The 23,068-nt window shown below is 37.7% G+C and overlaps 1 protein-coding gene across 1 annotated transcript in view; it reads right to left on the bottom strand.

The window, feature by feature from the left end:
- LOC145769008 (disabled homolog 2-interacting protein-like) overlaps positions 1-12,592 on the bottom strand; it is a 35,118-nt gene extending 22,526 nt beyond the window's left edge. The window contains exons 1-7 of the mRNA XM_082580608.1: positions 12,349-12,592; positions 11,573-11,606; positions 10,202-10,312; positions 2,443-2,617; positions 2,012-2,110; positions 465-607; positions 82-252 (exon numbers count right to left, since the gene is read on the bottom strand). Coding sequence (XP_082436734.1) covers positions 82-252; positions 465-607; positions 2,012-2,110; positions 2,443-2,617; positions 10,202-10,312; positions 11,573-11,606; positions 12,349-12,592 — 977 coding nt within the window. The remainder of the gene's footprint in view (positions 1-81; positions 253-464; positions 608-2,011; positions 2,111-2,442; positions 2,618-10,201; positions 10,313-11,572; positions 11,607-12,348) is intronic.
- Positions 12,593-23,068: the final 10,476 nt, after the last annotated feature.

The following is a 23,068-nucleotide window of genomic DNA, read 5'->3' on the forward strand; positions in this document are numbered from 1 at the left end:
AGACGACAATATCGTTTTTTTTTTTATTAAAATAAAAATATGAAAACTAAAAGCAAACATTGCAGTCTAGTCAGCACTTACCACTTTTCAGGCGTTTGTTGACCGGTCAGGGATGCAGCCGGGAGGTTCACTAACCCCATGTAATCTTTGTCTTTCTTTTTCTTCTTATCTGAGTCTTTATACAAATGTACAGTTACATCTTGGATTTTGGGCATAGAAGAAAACTCGAATTGTTCTCCCCAGAATAGTGTGCTGCGTTGAAGATAAATATTCAATGAAACATAATATAGCTGAAGCATTAAAAGCTTTTTGAGAGCAAGACTAGGACTTGAGGCCGATCTAGGTACAGAGAAAAACTAAGATTATAATGCGCATTATAAATTCCATGTCTAGTAAAACTGATAACACAAAATCAACATGCAGTAGTAGGCTACTAATTCGACGAAAAACAAAGAACAACCGACCAGTCATTTTTGGACTTTGATGTTGTTTTGGCGCAGAGCTTTCTATCGAGACAGATTTCTCCAAAATATTTCTTCTTGGTTGTAACCCCTTTAGCCTCTTGGATAAAGAGTGTCAGCTGGTACTCCATGCGGTGACTATTGTCCTGTTAGGATATGAAGTGAGCGAAATGACCAGAATTTTTTTGTTCAGCCACTTTCACTGACGTATTTAGCACATCTGGCACAAACCAAAGAGCAATTGCCGCATACCGACTATTCAAATAATTAACGTTCTGCTCTGATTAATCGAATAATTGTGACTCGATCATGGGATAAGCGCAATTGAAGGAAGTAGTTAAAACAAAGCCATGCCAACGACTACAGTGACGTTCGGTGGCTTAAACCGTTGGGAAAGCAACTTGGAAATATGCTGCAGCAAGGTAGTAGGCACGAAGGGCGTAACCGTTGGGCGAAGCCCGAAGGCGTGTTGCCGAAGGCAACACTTCCAGCGGGGGGTCTGGAGGGCCTCCCCCAGAAATTTTTGAAAAACACTTCCAATTTGGTGCGCTCTGAGAGCATTTCCAAAACAAATCAAAAATAAAAATCTTTCAAATTGTGCTTCGCCTATGCCGTGATTATACATCCATTTAATGTTTAGAAGTCATGAACAATCTTAATTTTAACGTTGCAGGACCAAAATCCTGTGTTAGACATGGAATAATAGTTGTCTAAATGTTTAATTCGTCATGAATGTTCATTCTCAGATATTCAGTTAAGCCTACACTACAAAAACTAACACTTAGGCCTAAACATTACAACCGCAAGCAATTTGTACAAAAAGCTGGATAAGTTTGCCTCCTGCGTATAGAAGCTTAACAAACTAAATATTGCATCCGCACTTGAACGTTCATTGGCGAAGTAACGTTATATCAACGCTGTAAAAAGGGCAAAGGCATGACTATGAAAGCTAGTACAGTAGGCTAAAGTACATGGCGAGGAGACATCAAAAAACAGCAACAAGCTTATTGGCATTATGATGCTGTGCGTGTACCGTGACGAGATACCATTCTGACGAGTTAGTCTAGTCGCTCTAGCGAATGTACGCATTGACGTCACTGGGAAAGCACAACTAACCTACCATAACCATAACACATCTGATTGGCTAAGCAGCTGGTGACGTTTTGCAAAACGGGTGAGGATTGGTTAAAACGAAGGCGTTTTTTGACATTTTTGAATCTGGGAAAGCAAGTTTGATAGTTGCTTACCTGGAGCCTCAATGATTGTTTCTGACAGAAGCGTTTGCGTCAATTGGCATTTATAGGCAAGACATGCGGTTTGGTGAGGACTTAGACTACTCACAACCGTTACGAGTAATTCTAGTCACTAATACAGTAATTTTCAAGTTAAAATAGACGTGATAAAAATAATAAGTTAAACCTAGAAGTTAGTCATTATATTTTGCATAGTTTTTGCTAAGGTAAGCACTGCTTTCCTTGCTTTCCCTCACCGATCGTCACTGCAACGACATCAAATCAAGCCAACTATTCAGCATAACGTTCCTTCCTCACCAAGGTAGGGTCAATTGCTCGCTTTATCTTTTCAATCCACGCTTCCCGTTCACCAGCAGAGGCACACCCGAAAAATCTTGAAGTCTCCCCAAGCATTATCTGCATACTAATCTGATAAATGTTCTAATTTAAAGCTAAGCGCCTTTAAAGTGTATGCAATATCACATGGCGATGTGCAACGATACAGGCGAATTGTAAACTCTAAGAAGTTACATAGGTTATGCATTGAGGAAGCACATTTCACTGTTATTGGATAGAAACGTTAACAATAAATTCTATCACAATTATTCATTCCAACGTTAGAGTAACCAGCGTTAGTACTGAACAACGTTAAGTGGGTTACATTTGTAGGAATCGGATCTAAAAAATTCTTGCAAACTTCACAATGCGTGACAACGACAAAATAAAGAAGTCGCTTTGCAGGATATCACCTCGAAACAGTGGTCCTTTCCTAGTATGCTTTGGTGTAAAGAGCGCACGAGAGCTCCTTTAAATTCGGTTGCACAATTTGATAAATCAATGACGTCAGGTGATTCAATGGCGGGCATGAAGAATGGGAGTTCCACCTCAGCGTTACGAAGACTACTGCTTTGGGCCATCAATGACCTGCGAGATAAATTTTCGTTCAACTTTATCTGATATTTCAGTTTGATAGTGGAGTCAATGTCAGTGATCTCAGATGCATTTAGAGCAAATGCAAGTGATGTTTAAAGCAAGAAATATTTTTTGTGGCATTAACTGAGTAACTTGATGAATTATCTTCTGTAACAATCCAGGAGTTATCAGAGTTGTCAAATATTTCATGCAGTAATTTCAATGAATAAGATACAATTTTTTAATAGACTTAAATGTCGAATTGGCAATTATGGATTAATTAGCATTGATCGATATCTTCCTGAAGTAGAGTTTTTTGTTCATTTTTTCAAGATATTTCTTTAGATAGATGTAACTTGAAAGAAATGAATGTCTTGTTTAAGAAAAAATATTTTTTTTGTATCATAGGCTATGGATGATTGTACTTCTGTCAGTTTAATCTGAAGCTAGGAGCAGGAGGAGAGGGTCGTGTTAACCGCCTTACGTGCTCTCTGGCCGAGGGGACCACGACTGTTTAGAGACCCACTCATTTTAGTCTGCTGATTGTTTTTGATGGTTGAAAAAAGCTGTTACAGAAGCTTAATAATCAATAGCTTAAATCACGCAAGGCCGTATTTACTGCTTCTCAACCCCCCCGGCTGGGCTATAAATATGCTTATATTTATAGCACTGAAGATGAAGACAGTATAGTTAGTCCGCCCCGATAACTCAGTTGGTTAGCGCGTGACTTCTGGAACGAAGAAGCTTCAAGATCAAACGGCGCTGGTTCGACTTTCGGGGTGTGCGCTTGAGCAACGCATTCTAAGGACTGCTCTCCATTTAGCGGCATCTAATGGATGGAATAATTTCCCGGCAACAAGACTTCAACAATCGGAAACTTCATTTTGTCAATCTCGATGACCGGGCCTGCGTCAGTGATTCAAAGCCTCTACAAGTATGCGAAACTGCCAGGATTAAGCTCTGCAAGAAGCTTTCCCAGTCCGAGGATAAAGATTCAATCAATCAATAGCTTTTGAAACGCTTGTTTAGCTGAACGTGAATTTAGCATCTACATTTTGGGCTCTATATTTCTTGATTAGATTAACCACGCGTTCCAACCATTTTGCTCCTTAACTGCGGAAATGTTCTAAAAAAACAATCAAATTTGCAGTGGCTTTATGATGTCACAATGCAACAATAAAAAGCGAGCTCAACAAAGAAATTGTGTTTTACCTGCATAATTACAAAATTTTTGTAGGGTATTTTCAGGGATAGGGTATTTTTAATTTATTTTTTGCATAGAATTGCTTCAAAAGAACATTTTTCAGTTGTGTGTAGGACTTTTTCAATTTTATTCTCATTCATAGCCGTTTGATAGCAGTTGGCTAAAATGATCATGGAACTCATCCACAACAGAAGTTTTACCTTTACCACCGGAAGCGAAAAACTTAGTAGACTATGACGCCTCGAAACCGATGTCCCACAAGGATCAGTCTTGGCACCCCTCCTTTTCTACACCTATATGCCAGGGATGGAGGAACCATTTTAAAAGTAGGTGGGCCCAAAGGCGTAGCATTCAAAGTTAATCAAACTTCTGGGGGGGCTTCGCCCCCCAGACCCCCATAACATTGCTGCATTTTTAACACTTCAAATCGTTTATACATTGTGTTTTCATGATTGCCTTTTGTACCAACTAGCAAAAAATTTCCGTTTTTATGCCCGATTTGGCCAAACAAATTACAAAATCATTAAATTGCTTTATAGCTCTGTGTAAAATATGGCGATGTACACACAAATAAAAAGGCAAAATACACACACAGTTATAATACCATCCTGGGAGAGATAATCTGCAGCATTATACAGTAGGCCTACATGCATGCACTGCATAATTTGTAATGTTAATAGTGTTTTAACCTTAGAGAACAATTAGATTCATTTATAGATTACTCCACCAATCACACACGCAACCACACCCACATGTGCTGCCCATCAACAGTTGGGCTCAACAGAAAAGTTTGAAGATTAGATTTCATCATTCACAGGCCAACAAAATTTTTTTTTTTAAAAGGCACGGCACGTGAGAGTCATTTTAGGGTATTTCGAGGCCCCTGATTCCGAAAATGCACTTATTTTTTCCAATTTGCTCTAATTTTTGAGATAGCCTACAACGAAAACATTTTTTTTGCAATTTTGAGCCCCTATAGATTTAACGTCGTGTCGTTTATTATATAGACAAAACTGAAAGTAATCCCAGGTGCGTTTCTGAGTTTTATAAACGCTATTTGGAACCAATCACGTTGATTACAACCCAAACAAACGGCTATTTAACGTTTACTGGCCTAGTAACAATCAAAATACGACATAAAGCCAGCCTTAGGACACAATTAAGATGTAGAATATATAACTTGTGCTTTGTGTTAATATATTGTTGACTTCAACAGTATCAGACTTACTAACTAAGCTACCAAGTACAAACAACAAAATGCATACATTGTTTTGCTTAACAAACTAGACGAATAAGCAAAACAAAGCCATCGATGAACAAACGCAATTCTTTATTATGGTAGGCCTTTTATACTGAGCAACACCCATCAAGGTACGAAGGTCATTTATATAATTACAGAATACAAAGTTGTGTTCTTCAATGAAGTAGCTGCTTAAAATTTTATCCTTGTTAAGGAAGAACGTAATCTTGGTTCGAAATTCAATTCCTGGTAGTTTCGAAAATTCGAAAAAACTAAGTGCATGTTTGGAATCAGGGGCCCTAAAATACTCTAAATTGACTCTCACCTTTTGTGCCAAAATGTTTTTGTTGACCTGTGTAATCAAACTAGTGTGTATCAAATGAGTGAAGAGCTTTTTTTTGGAACTCCTTCTCTAATTTGCCGTTTTCGCTACCTTTTCAAAGAAATTTGGCTTTTACAAGTGGGTGGGCCAGGCCCACCCAGAAAATAAAGTAGGTGGGCCCAGGCCCACGAGGCCCACGTGTTTTCTCCATCCCTGCGATGCACGATCTACAACATCTAACAAATATTCATACGTTAATGACCTGGCCATTTTGCACTTTGCGAAAGACTGGCAATCATTAGAAACGACGTTGAACCAATACATTACGACTATACAGATACTTCCATGAATGGAAACTGAAGCTCAACGAAAGTAAAACAGTGACGGCAGGGTTCCATCTCAACAACAGGAAGGCAAAACGTGGTCTGAAAGTGACCATCAACGGCAAGATTTTGCCGTCTTGCCCAGAGCCTACATACCTCGGAGTATCACTCGACATGGACTCACACACCGTGACCATTCTAAAATCACTATGCAAAAAGCTATCATCTCGCGTCGTTTGGCAGGCGCAGCTTGGGGTACAAGTGCTGACACCTATTGCACTGCAACCCTGGCTTAGGTCCACCCCACCACTAAATATTGCGCCCCTGCCTGGTGCCCATACCGACCTCATCGACCAGCCAATCAACGACGCGTTGCGTACTGGATGAGACTGGATGCCTGCTCCCTACTCCAATAGTGTACTTACTAACCTTTGAAGGCATTCAACCTGCTGAGCTTTGCCGAAAGAGAGATTATATGCCTGGTTTGCTGGGCAGAAAATCCTGACCACTTGCCCTGCGCAAAACTCAGCGTCCCACTTCAGGAATCTTTCCGGCGATTAAAGTCAAGACACCCCCTTTTACTAAGTGCTCTTGAGTTATTACAGCCTTTCAGTGATCATACCACCAGTGCAGCACATTATATGGAAGACATTTGGAACACTGCATTGTGTGCCACCGATGCCAAACTTTATGGTTTTAAACCTCACCCGGTGGCGCACCCCCTGCTGGTATGGACGTGCCCCGGCCGACTTGGGTCAAGCTCAACAGAATTCAAACAGAAGTCGGCCGCTTCCATTCCAATATCTACAAGCGGGATTTGGCTCTCTTATCGGCCTGCGAGTGCGACGCGGTGGAATAAACTGCTGACCATGTCATTCTTGAATGTCCCATTTACAAGGCACCAAATGGAATGCATGGTATAGAACAGGGGTGTCCAACCTTTTTGGCCAAAGGGCCACATGTAGTTTACGAATGGTTGCGCGGGCCACTTGAGTATTTACTGCTAATTTGTAATCTTAAAAATGACTGTCTGATAATTTCTAATTAAAACCCTCACACCCAAATTCTAATCTTAGAAATGTGCTTGTAAATTTTATGGGTTATATAAGAAGAGTGAAGTTGGTTTTAAAGTGGTTTAAGGTTTTTAGTTGAAAGCAAGCCAGCAGCAAAGTTAACAAAATGGCAAATTGGCAATTGACCCTTCTGATGTTGCCAGAACAGCGGAGTTGCGCGTCCCGTAATGTATTGTCCGGCTGTCCCTAGGTTCATCCACGAAAAACTTGCTCGCACAAGTAAGTGCTGCCGAATGATGTCACGAAAACTGCCAATCTATGAATCTTCTGATCTTTTTCTTAAGAAACAATTTTTTTTGTAAAATTCTAGCAATAGAAAGTTTTGAACTTCTCTCGCTAAAAGCAAGAAATACTGCTGATTGACTGACTCTTGAAGCACCAGTACTATTATGTGGAAAAGGGTGGACGCAACAATGTGGAAAATGTGATGCGTAACCAATGTGCATTGTGATACAATAAAATTAACTTGAACAGTTGAGCACCCCATGCACCAGGGATTATAGAGTAATAGAGAAAGAAAGCAAACAATAAATGCCAATTTATTGGAATGTAAGTTCGCCATAAATTACGTTGGCAATTGAGTTGATTATATAATATGTCATTTCGAAAAATATCACGCGGGCCACCCAGAATCTTCTCGCGGGCCACGGGTTGGACGCCCCTGGTATACAAGAACTAAACGAAGCTACACTCACCTGCCTTTCCACCACCTACCCTAAAATCTAAACAATCCTGTCTCATACGAAAGAAGAAAAAGCAGTTAATTTTTAAAGCAATGCAAAAAACGCTTTTTTGAGTTTAGGCTGCTGTAAGTATCGCGATAGCTGTTAACTCATAATTTGAAGAAGTCAAACAATTTGCACTTAAACAACGCATTTTAAGGACGAGGTCTGTTCAGCGGTACCTGGTGGGAAATAATTTACATTACAGACAACACTTTAACCAACGGAAATTTCACTTTGTCTAACTCGAGATCGGCCTTGCGTCAGTGGCTCAAAGCCTTTACAAGTATGCCATGAACCAACTGCCAGGATTAAGCTCTCAAAAAAGCAAACAAATCAATCAATCAATCTTGGCGCTGCTGCAACGTCTATTGCAGCCTATAGTATGATATAGGATAAAGCAGCGGCTGCATGAACAACGAACAGCAAAGATTTCTTGAATAAAACAAACAATAAAAGCGTTTTTGACTATACATAAACGTGATAGATTCTTCAACCTAGTGGTGGTTACTAGGCTGTCTCTGAATCGAAACTAGGGACATTGATCGAAACTCACCCAAAGCAGTTTAATAGTGAAAAGCAGAGATTTTCTTCTACCGTCGAACCTTGAAGACACAACATTGCGCTAGTGAAAAGGTAAACACATTCTAATTCTTCTAAAGCCACCTTTTAAATATAATTTCTAGTATCCTGCGTAGTATTTCAAGTATCAAATAAACTTTCGCGTGCCTGTAGTCCCAGATGTTGCACCGCACATTTCAGTGCAATTAACCTTGAAAAACGCAAGAGCTCCTTTGAACCACAAGAACAGAGGCAAAACTACCATTCATCACAAACTTTACGTTCAACATCTCTTACGCTGAAGTCTAAACACAACCTAACATTTCTACTGTATTATCACAATCCCAGGAAGCAAAGAAGGCAGATTACTGTTTAACTGCACGTATAAACCTATCCAACGTCGAACAATGATAATACAATCTAACGTGAACAACACACGCTGGCAGCAAGCCTTTCTATTGAGAAGCAGAGGCAGGCTGGCGGATGTAATTCACTTATTCATGCATCACAATCGATGCGTGACGCATGCTATGACAGAATATAATCTCATGAATAACAACAAATTCATATTCAAAAATAGATAAGTATGTCATGTGTCCGACGTCTCACTCTGCTCAAAGTATACATACCTTCCCCTGATCACATACTTCTTAAAAAAATAATTAAACTATTGAAATCCTTATGCCGTCATAAAATGACTTGAAATTTAACTTCATTTTTAGAACTAAAACTTTTAACTTCAACTTCGGCAGAAATCTGGCTGGGATAAGTGTAGTCAAACACAAAGTGTGTGTCATAACTCAATGGACCATTAAATACACAAAAAGTGAGCTAACTGAAATAAAATTTGTGACATTTTTCTGAGGCCTTACATTCCAAACAATCCATGGCAAGGCCCTACATTCCAACTAAGCTCTTTGCTATTATGGAACGTCAACTTTTATATTGTCCATTTTTCTTACAAAATTTTAATTTGTCGGAACGTTGATCTCCTTTCTCCAGATTTTATTTCTAGATCCGCTACTGTTGGCATAATATACGAGCTAAAATTTCAAGCCATCCAAGCAACACAGCGGACTTGATGACAGTCTTGCTTCTACTGACAAAACCGTGAAGCTCTTTTTATTAAAGTTTGAAGAATGTGCAATATGAAGTTTTTTTTGTTCAGAACAGCGATTTATAAACTTTCCAAAATTTTGCATTGCGAATCCTTCTCAATTTTTTGATAATTGGTGGCTCTTTAAAAATCAGTAAAAAGAAAAAAGTAAAAAATCACCGCCACAAGCGCCAATCAGAGCAAAGCAAAAGCTAATAAACACGATAAGGTTTTTAACGGGATGGGGACACTTATGTTGCTTCAATTAATTACAATGTGTGTCGATCGTAAAATGAAAACCGAATTAAATACAAGTCTCCAGCTTCATCACTTGTGTTAAAAAACGCTTAACTGGTTTGTTAACTTATTGGAATCGGCAAAGCACTAAACCAATTTCTTATAATCTGTGGAAGTTCAAAAGCCAAAACAGTTGTTTAATACACAACTTCACCAGCTATAGACCGATCCAGTTTTCAAGTTTAGTGAGAGCATTGGAAAAAGGGTTTCATTGGAGATTACTTAAAAGTTTGGTTTCTTACACTTAATCTTGCATTTGTAATGCTGGACAACCTAGAATGGAGCAGGATAATCATACAGTATCAAATTTGCAGTATTCATTTCTCAAGGTGGATTGCAAATTATGCATGCCCCGATAGCTCAGTTGGTTAGTGAGTGACTTCGTGAACGAAGAAGCTTCAATATCAAGCGGCGCTGGTTCGATTCTCGTGATGTACACTTGAGCAACGCATACCAAGTAGGCTACTGCTCTCTATTCAGCGGAACCTAGTTAATAGAATAATTCCCCGGCAACAACACTTCAACAATGGGAAACTTCACTCTGCCAATCTCGGTAACCGGCCCTGCGTCAAAAGCCTCTACCTACAAGTATGCAAAGCTACCAGGAATAACCTATCAAGGCTTTGTCATTCCGAGGATAATAATTTATGTTGAGTGATATTCTTTATGGGTTTCTATAGCAACCCATAGTCAAATAGAATTTATTTTTAAAATTCCTGCTTTCGCATGCACATCTAAGTTGTTGTGACGTGTCTTACGTTATGTCCATAACCGGTCTGTTCTCTTTTCCGTGATTCATCTTCGAACTCTTCACTCTTCGCATGGAGGGAGGGATGCGTCGCTGGAGGAACGTCTGCACAGATAACGAGCTGTCAATCAAATGTAGATCACGTAAATACAAATGGAATGACGTCACAATTGAAATAAACGCAACAAACGAACACCTCGCGTGGGGTGATTACATGACAGAACTTCAACTTTTTAATTTTTGACCTTCAATAGTAATTTCAGTAAGCATTGTAGCCTACAAATTATGTGTTCTCTTACTTTCAAAAAACTTTTATTGATAAAAAGAAATTCAAAAATATCAGTTACATTGTACCTTGTATCAAATTGATGTTTCAAGGATTTAATAATTAGCTTATTCAAATAGCACTCTGCATCTTCTTTCAAAATAGTTGATCCTTTTTACCAGTCAGGTTTTAAAGAAAGGTGTCAACAGGGACGTTTTCAAAGGATTTGGGATATTTGCCAATGAAAAGCCCGGGCTTTTAAAATTACAATCGCAATATCCTCAAAAATAAAGAGTACGTAGGCTACATCATGGCCACCTGGAGATGCGGCCTGATTTGTCAAATTTTTCAGATTTTGATTACAGCTACTGCTAGTGCTTGACTGACATTTTTTGAGATGTTCTTACTTTTTGCGGTTTTCTAATGACATAAAACTTTTTTGTTGCCTTGGGGAAGCAGTAACAAATGAGAAAAAGTAAGTTGAAAACGCAAAATTAGACTGTTATTGAAAAATTGACAGTCTGACTAAAATCGTCGAAATCAAATTTTCTTTGTTTTTCAACATGTGAGGATGTTAAAACCTATTGTGTCATCTGGGGAAGAGAGTAAAGAAAGCGTAAAAATATAATTTTTAGAAAATTTTATTTAAACGTTCGCCCAAAGTTAGAAAAACCTGAAAATTTCTGCAAAATGAGACAATTCAGGCCGTATCTTTAGGTGGCCATAGCTACATTAAGAAAAAGGAATAAAACAGAAGTTGTTTTTTACCATGGACCATCTCTATCAACGCTACTGAATATCAATATTCAAAATCTTTGCTGTTTCACGAGTGATTAGAGGTACAAAAAGCTCAATGAAAACACTTTTGAAACTAATTTTTCTTCTAACAAAATAGGCTAACATTTAGATTTTGTAGTTATGTTGATTTCAAATTGTCATTCTATTTTTTTCAAATGGCTAAAAAGCACTGGAAAGACTAGGAATAAGTGGGCTCTTAGATGGTAGTGGCCACCCGACTGGGGTATGAGGCGGTTCACACGACCCAGCGTATCATACTTTGGTTGCAGCGCATACGATTTTGCAGCTAAATGACCACAAACATGCATTTTTTCTCACCGTGGTTTGGACAAAATAAAATAGACTACGGTGACTGCAAAAAGTATAATACAACCAGTACAAAAGTGATATAAACAATGATACATTAAAGTTTCAAGTATCAAGTTCAGTGAGGGTTTTCGTCCAGCCATCCTCGCAAATGACCGTCAGTGCCCTACTGTAATCACACGTAGCACCACAAGGAACGAGTTGCGAGTACATGCAAGTAAAGGGAAAGAAGAGCAACTACTGCATGCCCACCAATTATTTACATCCTGGCTAAAGGGGGTGATTTTTCATCAACAACCAACTTAAACCGGGTGTCGAACCAGAATCGCATGAACACGAGGGCCTTGTTATTTGCGACATCCTATCACTTTACGTGCAAGTAGCCTATGATTATAATCAGACTACCAAGTTGTAGAAATTATTGTTAAAATTCTTCCAATAAATTTCTAGTTTATCTAAACTCGTTCGCACAATGGCTCATTTTCAGACAGTTAGTTCTACATAAAATTATAAATGACTATGAGTATATCATGATTCATGAGAAAACTTAAAATATTGTTTCTATGATGTCATTTATTATTCCTGAAAAGAAATCTAAACGCTGTGTGGTCAATGCCATGTAGACCGCATGCAAAAAACATTAAACTTATTTTCAAGGCAACAATCTTCGAAACGAACGACTCCCGATGAACAAACCTTGAGAGAGCTGTTACGCTTCGAGTCAATGGTTGATTTCGTGGTGCGCGTGGCGAAATTATTTTCCGATGCACAGCGCGGCAGATTAATACTTTCAAGCGAGTTCAAATCATCGTTACCCATGAGACTGACGGATGATCCGCAGATGACAGGAATGCTGCTGGTGCCAGGGACAGCTAGACTGTAACGCTTATGACTAGATTGGGGGGCAGTGTAGCAGCGGTACAAAATAGGTGAGTCGTCGTCTTCAAAGCTCTTCTTCCTTAACTTTGCTTTGTGGTTGGAGGAACTAAAAGGATTAGTATGCTGCAGGGAATATGAGGAGGAGGACGCCATGTGAGAACAGAAGAGTCAATTTTTTCACAAAACTGGTAATATAAAATAGTTCCTAATAAATCTCTGAAAACACAAACCCAAATGCTGTCAATAAGCACGGCTTTTTATACATTTTGCTCTCCCTTTTTAAGATGCTGTTCATGCTACATCTAACGAAAAGATAGCAAAGTTTCTACAATCTATAAATAATCCAGGAAGGCATAACTTTTCAATAAAAGTTATTACTGGCGTAAAGGAAACTGTTCTGTATTTGGTTTACCGTGTTCTCAAAAAAACCAGGTGAAAATCTTCTTTTATGAAGACTATTGCTGAAATTCCTCCACTTGAAATTTGTTACTCTTACTGATTTTTTATGCGCTCTCACTAACATTATTTATTACTGGATAGTAAACTGTGCTAATCATGTCATTACGCTCGAGAAATATTTTATATTTTTACCTCAAATCAACAAAAAAATGAAATTTGTTTACGCAAGATGTAGCAAGTTACTCCAATTGTGAGTTTGATAGAAAAATGTTTTTTTAGTGATGAAAAGCTATGAAAGGTGGCGGCTGACTTAATTAACTTAGTTGTTCAATGGTCTTCTGTGTTAATTAGAGTGGCATATTCGTCTATAATTGACAGCATTTTTATTATTTTCCTTGAACCATATAGCCAGCCGAAATAATCTAGTGGTTGTATTTTTACATCGACGAAGATCATACGGAGATTTAATGTTTTGATGCAATACGATAGTAGATCTTGGAGATGAAGCCTTCAAGGTGTTAATATAAAATACCACACAAACATATGCTCTCTCATCAGAAATTTGTTTTGATTTTAGTGAGAGACCAAAAATGATCAAAAGTAAACAAAAAAACTATAACTTAGTTTGTTACTGTACAATTTCTTGCCGAAACATGCCTTCAGTTCCATAACCTGTCCTATCTCAATACCTCTTGGGAAATCACTGGTATGTCGTCTATTCTCTTACTATCTAGAAAAACATTGGAGGCACCGTACCTTCCGACAAAGAAAGATTCTAATTGGTAATAAGTCAAAAATGTAAAAATTGCGTTTCGAAGAAGCAAATACTTTAGTTAAGGGTTTGGGGAGTTGCCCCCTAGAAATTGTTAACAAATGTATTTTGTTTTGGTCGCTTGTTGCGTAGTTTGGCTAAATAATGTTGCTTGTTTAGCAATATTATACCCTTGTGTTTGATCATATTTGTGTTTTGATCATATCATATTTATCAAATAACAAAACATTACAATTTATCCGTAGTATAAAAACCCTGCTGCATGTATTGTATAGCTTGGCGCTGTGGGCTAGGCTACATGACAATAGTAAACAAATCAAAGCTACATTTTTGTAGAAGTAGCTAAAAAGTTTGCTTAAAACCAAGCTACTAAGAAGTCGCTTTTGTTAACGCATGTGGCAACTACTTTTCCCTATGTTTTTTGGAACAAATAATGCTAAAAGAGATTTTACTTTCCCGAAACACGCCCTTGCGCTGCTGGTGTTTCTTTACTGCAGGCATAGTTCATGGTTAACTAATGCTTCTGGCCAGTGGCTCTTATAACTTTTTCTTGTTCTTATCACCTTGAAATTGACAACCAGTTTAAGTATCTACGTATCCCTGGAAACAGGTCTCTCACCTCTTAGTGGTACTTGCACCTTGGTTAAAAACTCTTGAGTTAGATGGAGCCAAACGGAACGAAACGTGAAAACATTTGACTATTCCACTTTGCCCAGCGTCTCACTTTGCCTCATTTTCCGCTAGACTGAGCATTAAAATTTTGAAAATTCGTGCGACATTGTAGCCTATCTCCATATTCCCTTATAACACATAAGGCATATGGACAATTGACCCCCAAACACACTACTGGTGTGTTTTTTTAGATTCGCGTGTTATCATTAGTGAGAACTTTTAAAAGACGTAAATCTACTTGAGCTTAACCTAACCATTCTTCGAAAATCCTTAAACCTTGTGAGAATATACAGATATTACAAACAAAGGCATAGGCCTAACTGACGTAGAAAAATTTGATAAAGGCTGAAATGTATTTATTTGCATTAGCATCAGCTGAAATGTCACATGACAGAATCTCTAATCACCACCTGCATGTATGCTACTCAAAAGCCGTTAACACTAGATAATCTATAGACATCAACAGTAAGTTGCTGATATGAGCAGCGTGATATGCAAGAACAAAACACAATAGGTCCACTGCTGCATTATCACCCCATCCGTCAAAAGCCATAAATAAGGTAGCCTACTGCAAGAAGCCATCATCTCAAACAAAATGATACGTGACGCAAGACTAGGTCAATGCACGAACTGTGCGTTCTTCCTATTTCTATAAAGATATTTCTACAGCCTTGCTATACAGAACAAACAACACTAGCAGCAGTCGCATATCAGCAAAAAATATTACAAAGTAAGAACAAAGATTACTGGCACAAGAATACGACGTCACAAGTCTCTTTTTAAAAATCCGTTCTGCTGTTAGCTTGCATTAATGGCTGATCTCTGCATTAATGGCTGATCTCTCATTATTCTTGACTAATGGCACCAAACGTGGTATAGGCTATAACAGCTCATTGCATCTTTCAAGAAGATAACCACCATTGGAAGGCACGGAATTGACTTTGTTACACAACCACAAATGATGCTCCCCGTACACCAATACAGTCCTCATGCACCAACTGTCTCGCCTCGTGAATATCTTGTTTGTTACTTCATAAAGAGTAGGCTCATAGTGATTAGAAAGAAGTTCATTTTGATTACTTCTATGCATGAGGTAACAACATTGCGTTATCTTCATAAATATTCACTTAAAGAGAAAATACATTGAAGTTCTGCAACTCAGTTTTATTTGGTGTTAGTGACTCAACTTTTACACCATAATTCTGGTGAACAATATGATGGACGAAGTTCTAACGGTCAGCCGAATACCGAACGCTCCGGAGTCTAACGCTGTCCAATTCTTGCTACATTTAGCTGCCGAACATAAAAAAGAAACAGTTGAAGTGAGGTAGGCCATCTATCCTTTACAATTGCGAAGCATGCTGGAATCTTGCAGCCGACTTCCAGAAACACGATGATGATGATAAACTATTCATACATTCTAGAAATGCTTTTTATAGCGATCAACTCAGAAAATGCTGGAATCTTGCAGCCGACTTCCAGAAACACGATGATGATGATAAACTATTCATACATTCTAGAAATGTTTTTTATAGCGATCAGAAATCGCATCACACTTACTACCCCCAGGGTCTATGAGAGGGGGGTTCAGAGGGTACGGCGTACCCTTGGGGGCCAAGGCCTGTGATTGTTGGGGACTCGAAGTTGTGGTTTTATAGTTTACGCGCAAAAATGTTTGGTTAAAACCATCCTAAACGACTAAATTCAAACATAATACAGTAGTTGTTATTCTTTAGTCCTGGAAGGCCCATAATGTAGCAAAAGGGCTCGGAAAGGTAATTGAGTGCATTGCGCGCAAATTAGGGACAAAAATTGGTGATTTAATGCTTTACGTGCAAAAACGTTCTGTTGAAAGAACCCTAAATTAAGTCATAAAAGTTGGTTATTCTCCTATCCAGGGGGGAAGTATAGTGTAGCTAAAGCAGGGTTGAAAAAAGCCCGGCTTTTTGTGTTTTTTAGACACTATTTGAAAAAGGTAGTTTCACGCATATTTCACTTAAAAATGGATTTCGGAGTTGGAGCAGGAGCCAGAGTCAATACTTTCGGAACAGGAACGCAGTCGGAATTAAAAAAAAGTGACTTTGTTTAGGTTTGCTAGGCATGTGGTGAATGCAAAAGTTAATGAAGAAAGGTTATTGGTCAGATGATTAATTTGATTATGTTTGAACAAGATATTGTGTTTGAGCCTTGGTAGAAAGCTTGACTTGTTGTAACACTCAGGAAGGTTAACGGATTTAACATTTTTTATTAAACACACATAAAAGAACAAGAAAAAACTACTTAATCCAACGTTTTCGACACCACATAGTGTCCCCATCACGAATAATTATAGGCTACATCTAAGAGAAATAAATAAATGAATTTGAAAATTTTACATTAAAGCTGTACAAGCGACACCTCTCAACAGCACCATCAACAACTGACACATGAATTCAATGCAGGATACGCAAATTGGAGAAGGACAGATCACATAATATGCACAACACAAAACACTAAATAATAGTTTTATTGCAGCCTGATACCATTATTGCGCACATACTGTATATCCAATTCTGCAGTAAAATGTTATATGGTGTGCAATACGCCTAAGCAAACATCACGCGTTTTGCCCAAGACAAAGAGGGCCCGGAGTGAGAGGGGGGCCCGGAATGACTCTTCGTATCCCTAGTGAAAATTTCTCTCAGACGCTCTGACTACCCCTGCAACTTCTTGCGTGTAGGCCTATACAAAGTTTTTATACAAGACTGAAACCTTGGAAATAGGAGTCTTTATCACCTTAGAAATCATAATATTCTTCTTCAACAACTGTTAAAAGTCAAATCAGTTGAATCATTTGGCATCATTTTACACCTTATTTTTTATTCCTTGTTCGTTTCAAGTTTGCTTTAGAGTCTTAGACTAATGTGGCCATGTTGACTCCAAATCCTAAATCCTGGCATAATATTTACAAGGCACATAATATACACGTTGGTAGGAGTAGCTCCCTTTGCTACATTTGAAAGCGCTTTTACAGTGTAGGCCTATAATTAATATTCCAATGTCGATCGCCTGTGCAGAAATTACTGGTATCACGGTCCAGGATTCTTCTAACAAGTCTCGAAGTTGCTGAAGTTGCCGAATGTTTTATTTAATATATTTTCGTAAAAAATAATTATATTATATATATTTAATAATATACTTAAACCCAACATCGCAAATATAATTATGCATCATTACAACACAAAACCGTACATTGCTTTAATTCCTTGCGTCTAGTCACGATCAAATCGCTTTTACAAGTTGTTCGCTTACATCTCTAAACTCTTTTGCTGTAAATGTAAAGTAGCTACCAGATCTGATGTAACTCCTAGACCGCTACACCTGTTAAAATCAAAACCCCAAGGCGCCCATCACCATCAGATAACTTTAGCCCAAAGCATATGTGTGCATGTACCAGTTTTTTTGTTCTACATCAGCTCATCCATGCCAACTTGAAACACGTTTATCTTTGCATACTTCCATTTTTTAACAGTTTGTTTCCTAGTAATGTCACGTTTAAGTCTCACTATCACTGTGTCACTATAACAGTTTACTGACTGGTGTAGCCTCCATGTATCAAAGCATATTGAAGGAAATGCATATTTTTGTATTCCTACTACTTGTACAGCCAGCATACTACGGCACAACTAGACGCTGACAGGGCTTCCAAAAAAACGCTAGGAAACCTTCCTGATCGGACGTCTACCAAAGGATCCACCATCAAATCACAAGCTTGCAAAGAACCCCAAATCAAAAAGAACACTAAAATCTTGTAACATTAATCTGACCAACTATCATCGCCATAGCTCTTCACATAATATTCGACAATGCTTCTCAATTGCGACACGTAAACAATTTTGAAACCAGATTTCTAACATAAACTCTAATATTTATTGTCGATTTTATTAAATATAACATTAGTAATGCTGCTTGCTGTGCGTATATATTGAACACCCCTTCCTTCCCCAGCCCAGATAGGTAACAACCCTTTTAGTTAAAGTGTCAAAGCTAGCTCCTTCTTTTTCTGCTTCCTTGGTAACAATTAGATTTTTCGCATTGCTAGAGAGTAGCCAGACGTTATCCTGGAAAATTTATCAACTCTGTCTCCACGCCTTAGAATTGCCATAAGTAGCCTAATAACAAGATCCAATAAGCAGAAGGGTTTTTGGTTTGGTGCTTGCTGAGCTAGCAATATAGCCTATTACAAGCGCAAAGATTAGTCATAAACAGGCAGTGATGAAACAAGGCATGACATGAATAAGGTTATTGCAAAATTTGATGTCATGAATGCCTTCGTATCACAGAAGCCGCTTAAAGGCTATCTCCACTGTAGCCTACAAACTTCAATATTCGATGCTGTTCTATTCACAGACCCGGAAGTTTTTCCATTAACATAAAATTACAATTAGCGGCATAACAGGCGTTTATGTTTTATCTCAGTAAAAGAGCACCCAAGTCCTTTCAACAAAGCGACGTCACATCATGCTTAGAAGATCACACAACAACGCTGAAAAATATTCCAGTCTAAATTAATCAACCGGTTTTCGTCGATGTTTTCTGCCCATAAAAGAAAAATCCTTCAAATCTACTTTCACAATCCTGGTGCTGCTTATACACGCATTAGTACTGCGATAAAACTTATTTTTTCGATAACCATTTCTGATTAGGCAGCTTTATTCTTATGTGTATTATGGAAACTCTCGATTAATGGAACAAGAGGTTATGGTCATTTTTTGAAATACTGGACTAAACAGGCACCAGATATGCCCTCTAAACAGGATGTCACGGGACAAGAAAAGACCAAAAATATTTCTTGAATACTTCCACGGCGTGAAGTTACTCATGCTGACTTCAACCGGAAATTCGGAAAAAAAGCAAATTTTATATTAAAATGAATTAAATTAAAGAATTAACACTGGAAATGTCCTTTTGAAAAGTTTTAACCACTATACTGAAATTTAAATATTGTACAAGTTGACACTTCTCGAAAGAAGAGTTCTGGGTGCGCGTTACGTCCAAATGAAACGTAAAAATGATATCCTGTTAACAGATGTGGGATGACGCACAGTTAACTTTAGCGATTTTCCTACGTCCACACAAACTTCTTGTTTTATAAAATTAAACTGTATGAACTTGAAACATCAAACTCTCTAATCTCTATTGCTCTTACAAGTCAATTATTGTGACGCAACAACTTCTTCTTCTGACTTTGTTCTCACGTTTGGTCGCGATGCAAATCGGAGTTTCTCCGCTTTGCTTCGCCTTATATTCCATTCAATTCCACCTCTAAATCTCTTTTTTCAACTTACTTTTTGAATCTTTGACCCCATCGTTTGCTTTTAATCTAAACTGGATAGCCTACTTCTACGCCAAGACAGTCATAAAACGTAAAATGCTTGTTCAATAACAACATTTTTTTTCAGAAAGGCCGGTCATCATACTACATAACCACACATATCAAACAATAAAAGAAAAGAAAAAATGTTTATTTAAATATTAAAACAAATTGGAGAAGCACTCTTTTTCCTACTTTACTCGGTAAAACTAGAACCTGACAATGCAATCGACAAGGAAGAAATTTTAATTTCCAGTTTTCAAAGCCCACACTTTTTTTTTTTACAGCTCACGCTTCTCTTTCTTCTCTAATAATCGTGTAATGATTTCCCTTTCGAAACCCACACTTTTTTTCCTTACATCTCATACTTTATACTTTCATTCGTGTCGATTCTATGGTCAGGTTCTCTTATTTACCACTTTGCCCCACTTGTAGGGCAGAAGAAGGCACACGATGAAGAAGTTAACTACCAGCTACGATAAGCTTGCATCACTGCTTATGGGAAGAGTTTCAACAAATACTAATGCGGTAAAAAATGTTTATTTTCAGATATCTGGTCCCAAGTCTAAGGTAAGTTTTGGGAAACTTTTAGGACATTTTTTAGCACACACATTCATATAAACTTAAAAATGACCTTTTTTGATCAGAACACCAAGATCTACTAACCCTAAGTATCGCGCTTTTTGTGTTTAAAAATGTATTTGAACTGGCCTGGGCTAACTGACTGTGAGTAAATAACTGACAACATTAAAACGGGATTTCTTCTAAAAACTGAAGAACTGAAAAAACTAAAAATTGAAAATAATTTCACTACACCCCTATACTTGTAATTTTGCTTGTGAAGGTGTCAAAACTTTTATTTTTAATAAATCAAGCCATGGCTTTGAATTTGTTTAGCGGCCCAAAATTACACTTTACGTCTTCAAATGAGGTCGCAACTTATTTTCACAATCTGTGTTTATACATGCCCGGAACTTGGTGAGCAGCCTCAGCAATTTATTGAACGCAACATGGACAGATGGCTTTCCTAAATTTTGCCTCACTTTACGTTGGATCATCCTTGAAAAAGCAAGCTAAAATAAAAGAGCAGCTATTGACACAGAATGATAATCAGGTTCCATTGAGAATACACAGGAACAGGAAGCAATTAAAGCCAGTAATAGATTTCAATGCTTTTCGCTTGGTCAACAGCGAGAATAGAAAAATTCTCTACATGTACGTTATTGCATCACCAAGTTACACTAAATGAATGCAAATATTATGCTAAAGCATACCAACAGATGCCTTTCAAACACTTTTATGAAAAAAAGCACGAACGTTAAACTTTTTACATTGTTTGATGTTTATATATTCAACCTTCCTTTTTCTGATCATCGTTTTCAAATGATAGGCGGATAACTAGTCATTGTTTAGTTAACATGTACAGTATTAACTTGAAATGTAGATACAAATGAACTGTTTTAGCTTGATGCTGCTGGTTCGCTGTACGTGGTGGCTTGCACTAGCTTTCGGAACACAGTTCCCTAGTCATGTGTTATGACGAGGATAAAGATTCAATCAATCAAGGTGTTGCGACCCTGCCAAATTTCGAACTAATATACTATTTTGGTCTGAAGCGTCGTGTAATGTTCCCGTTTTGTCGCTTTTACGGTTTTCTAGACCTCTACTTTGTTCCGTGTGTATTGTTTTCGTTGTAATAGCCAGAAAAAAATTGAACGGAGCTGAATGTTGTTAATCCATCAATCTCGAAATCGCTTTCAATTTAATCAGAGAATTGACGACAACTCCCATCAAGTAGCCTACGAGCTGAAAATTTTCGAGGGAAAACTTTCACCGCCACAGAAATGTATATGTTTGAGCATTTATCATACCATCTCCCAGGGTTTATAAGCTTATTTAATAAGATTCCTAATAAGTTAACAATACAGAACGAAACTTTTGAATGATCTGCTAATTGTAAGTTTGTAACGAGCCTTTAATCTCTGTTGTTGTGGCGTTTGCATTAATAAAAATGGAGTGATAAATCCAACTCACCGGAAGGTCATCTTTGGCCGAGCTGAGAGTCTTTTCTGCATATCCTGTTGGTTTATCTCTCGTTTGTTCTAAAACGAAATTTAACGATGACCCAAAAAACTTATTTATTATCATCATTATTATCTAATAACTATCTATCGATTTAAGTCACAAAGGTTCACACCAAGTCTATGTTTAGGCTAAAAACGTCATATATGTTAAATATGTTTTTGAGTAAGGGGGTGGGGAGGTTAATCGGCTTTTTTCACATTCAACTTTAGCCCTGATTTTAGGATACAACAGTATATTTTAAGACCCTTGGTAACAAATTTTGAACTTTTCGTAGGTACTAAAAAGTTTGTAATAGAAATAGGATGGAATGACGGAAGATTGTCTTCCATCCAATCATCCAAATCTTCCATTCCTTTCCATCCTTGACATTTTCCATCTTACGTCCCAAAATCTGCCTTCCACTCCATTCCATTCCATTTCCTGGTTAGCCTACATGTAGGCCTATTTTAACTTTCCATAGGCTATTTGTTAATTTAGTCAGCTCAATACAAAATTTTGAAAACAAAACTACGTAAATGAACGTTCTTCTTTTGTGCGTATTGCGATAAACAACTAATCAAAGAAATAGAGAGTAGGCATCCGCAACGATGCTTATTCAATAACATAAAAGTAGCCATGGCCACCTAAAGATAGGGCCTGATTTGTCACATTTTGCAGAAATTTCCAGGTTTTTCTAACTTTGGGCGAACGTTTAAATAATTTTTTTTTAAATTAGATTTTTACACTTTCTTTACTGTTTTTCCCAGATGACACAATAGGTTTTAACATCATCAGATGTTGAAAAACAAAGAAATTTTGGTTTCGAAGATTTTAGTCAGACTGTTAATTTTCAATAACAGTCTGATTTAGCGTTTTTCAACTTACTTTTTCTCATTTGCTAATGCTTCCCCAAGGCAACAAAAAAGTTTTATGCCATGAGGAAACCGCAAAAAGTGAAAACATCTCAAAAAATGTCAGTCAAGCACTAGCAGTAGCTGTAATCAAAATCTGCAAAATGTGACAAATCAGGCCGCATCTCCAGGTGGCCATGAAGTAGCCTATAAAAAATGCTGTTTCGTTCAATTTGCGTTGTTTCTTTAATCTACCAGTGTATCCTATTATGACCAGAAATGGCCTACAGAGTAAATACAATGTTGAAACTGGGTCACCCCGCCTCCTGAGGTTTTACCGAGGTAAACAACTGATACCAGTAAATCAACAATGTGAAAATATAAACAGTTAGCCTAGGGCGTAGAATATCGAATCAATAAAACGAAAACTGCACCCAAGCTTGTTTTAATTAATTTTTATGAAGGCTAATGACTGCTTGAAAAATACAGAGCATTGATAGATTTTTTACTTAGCCGTG

Source organism: Aplidium turbinatum, chromosome 4, assembly GCF_918807975.1.
Source record: "Aplidium turbinatum chromosome 4, kaAplTurb1.1, whole genome shotgun sequence".
Lineage (NCBI taxonomy): Eukaryota > Metazoa > Chordata > Ascidiacea > Aplousobranchia > Polyclinidae > Aplidium > Aplidium turbinatum.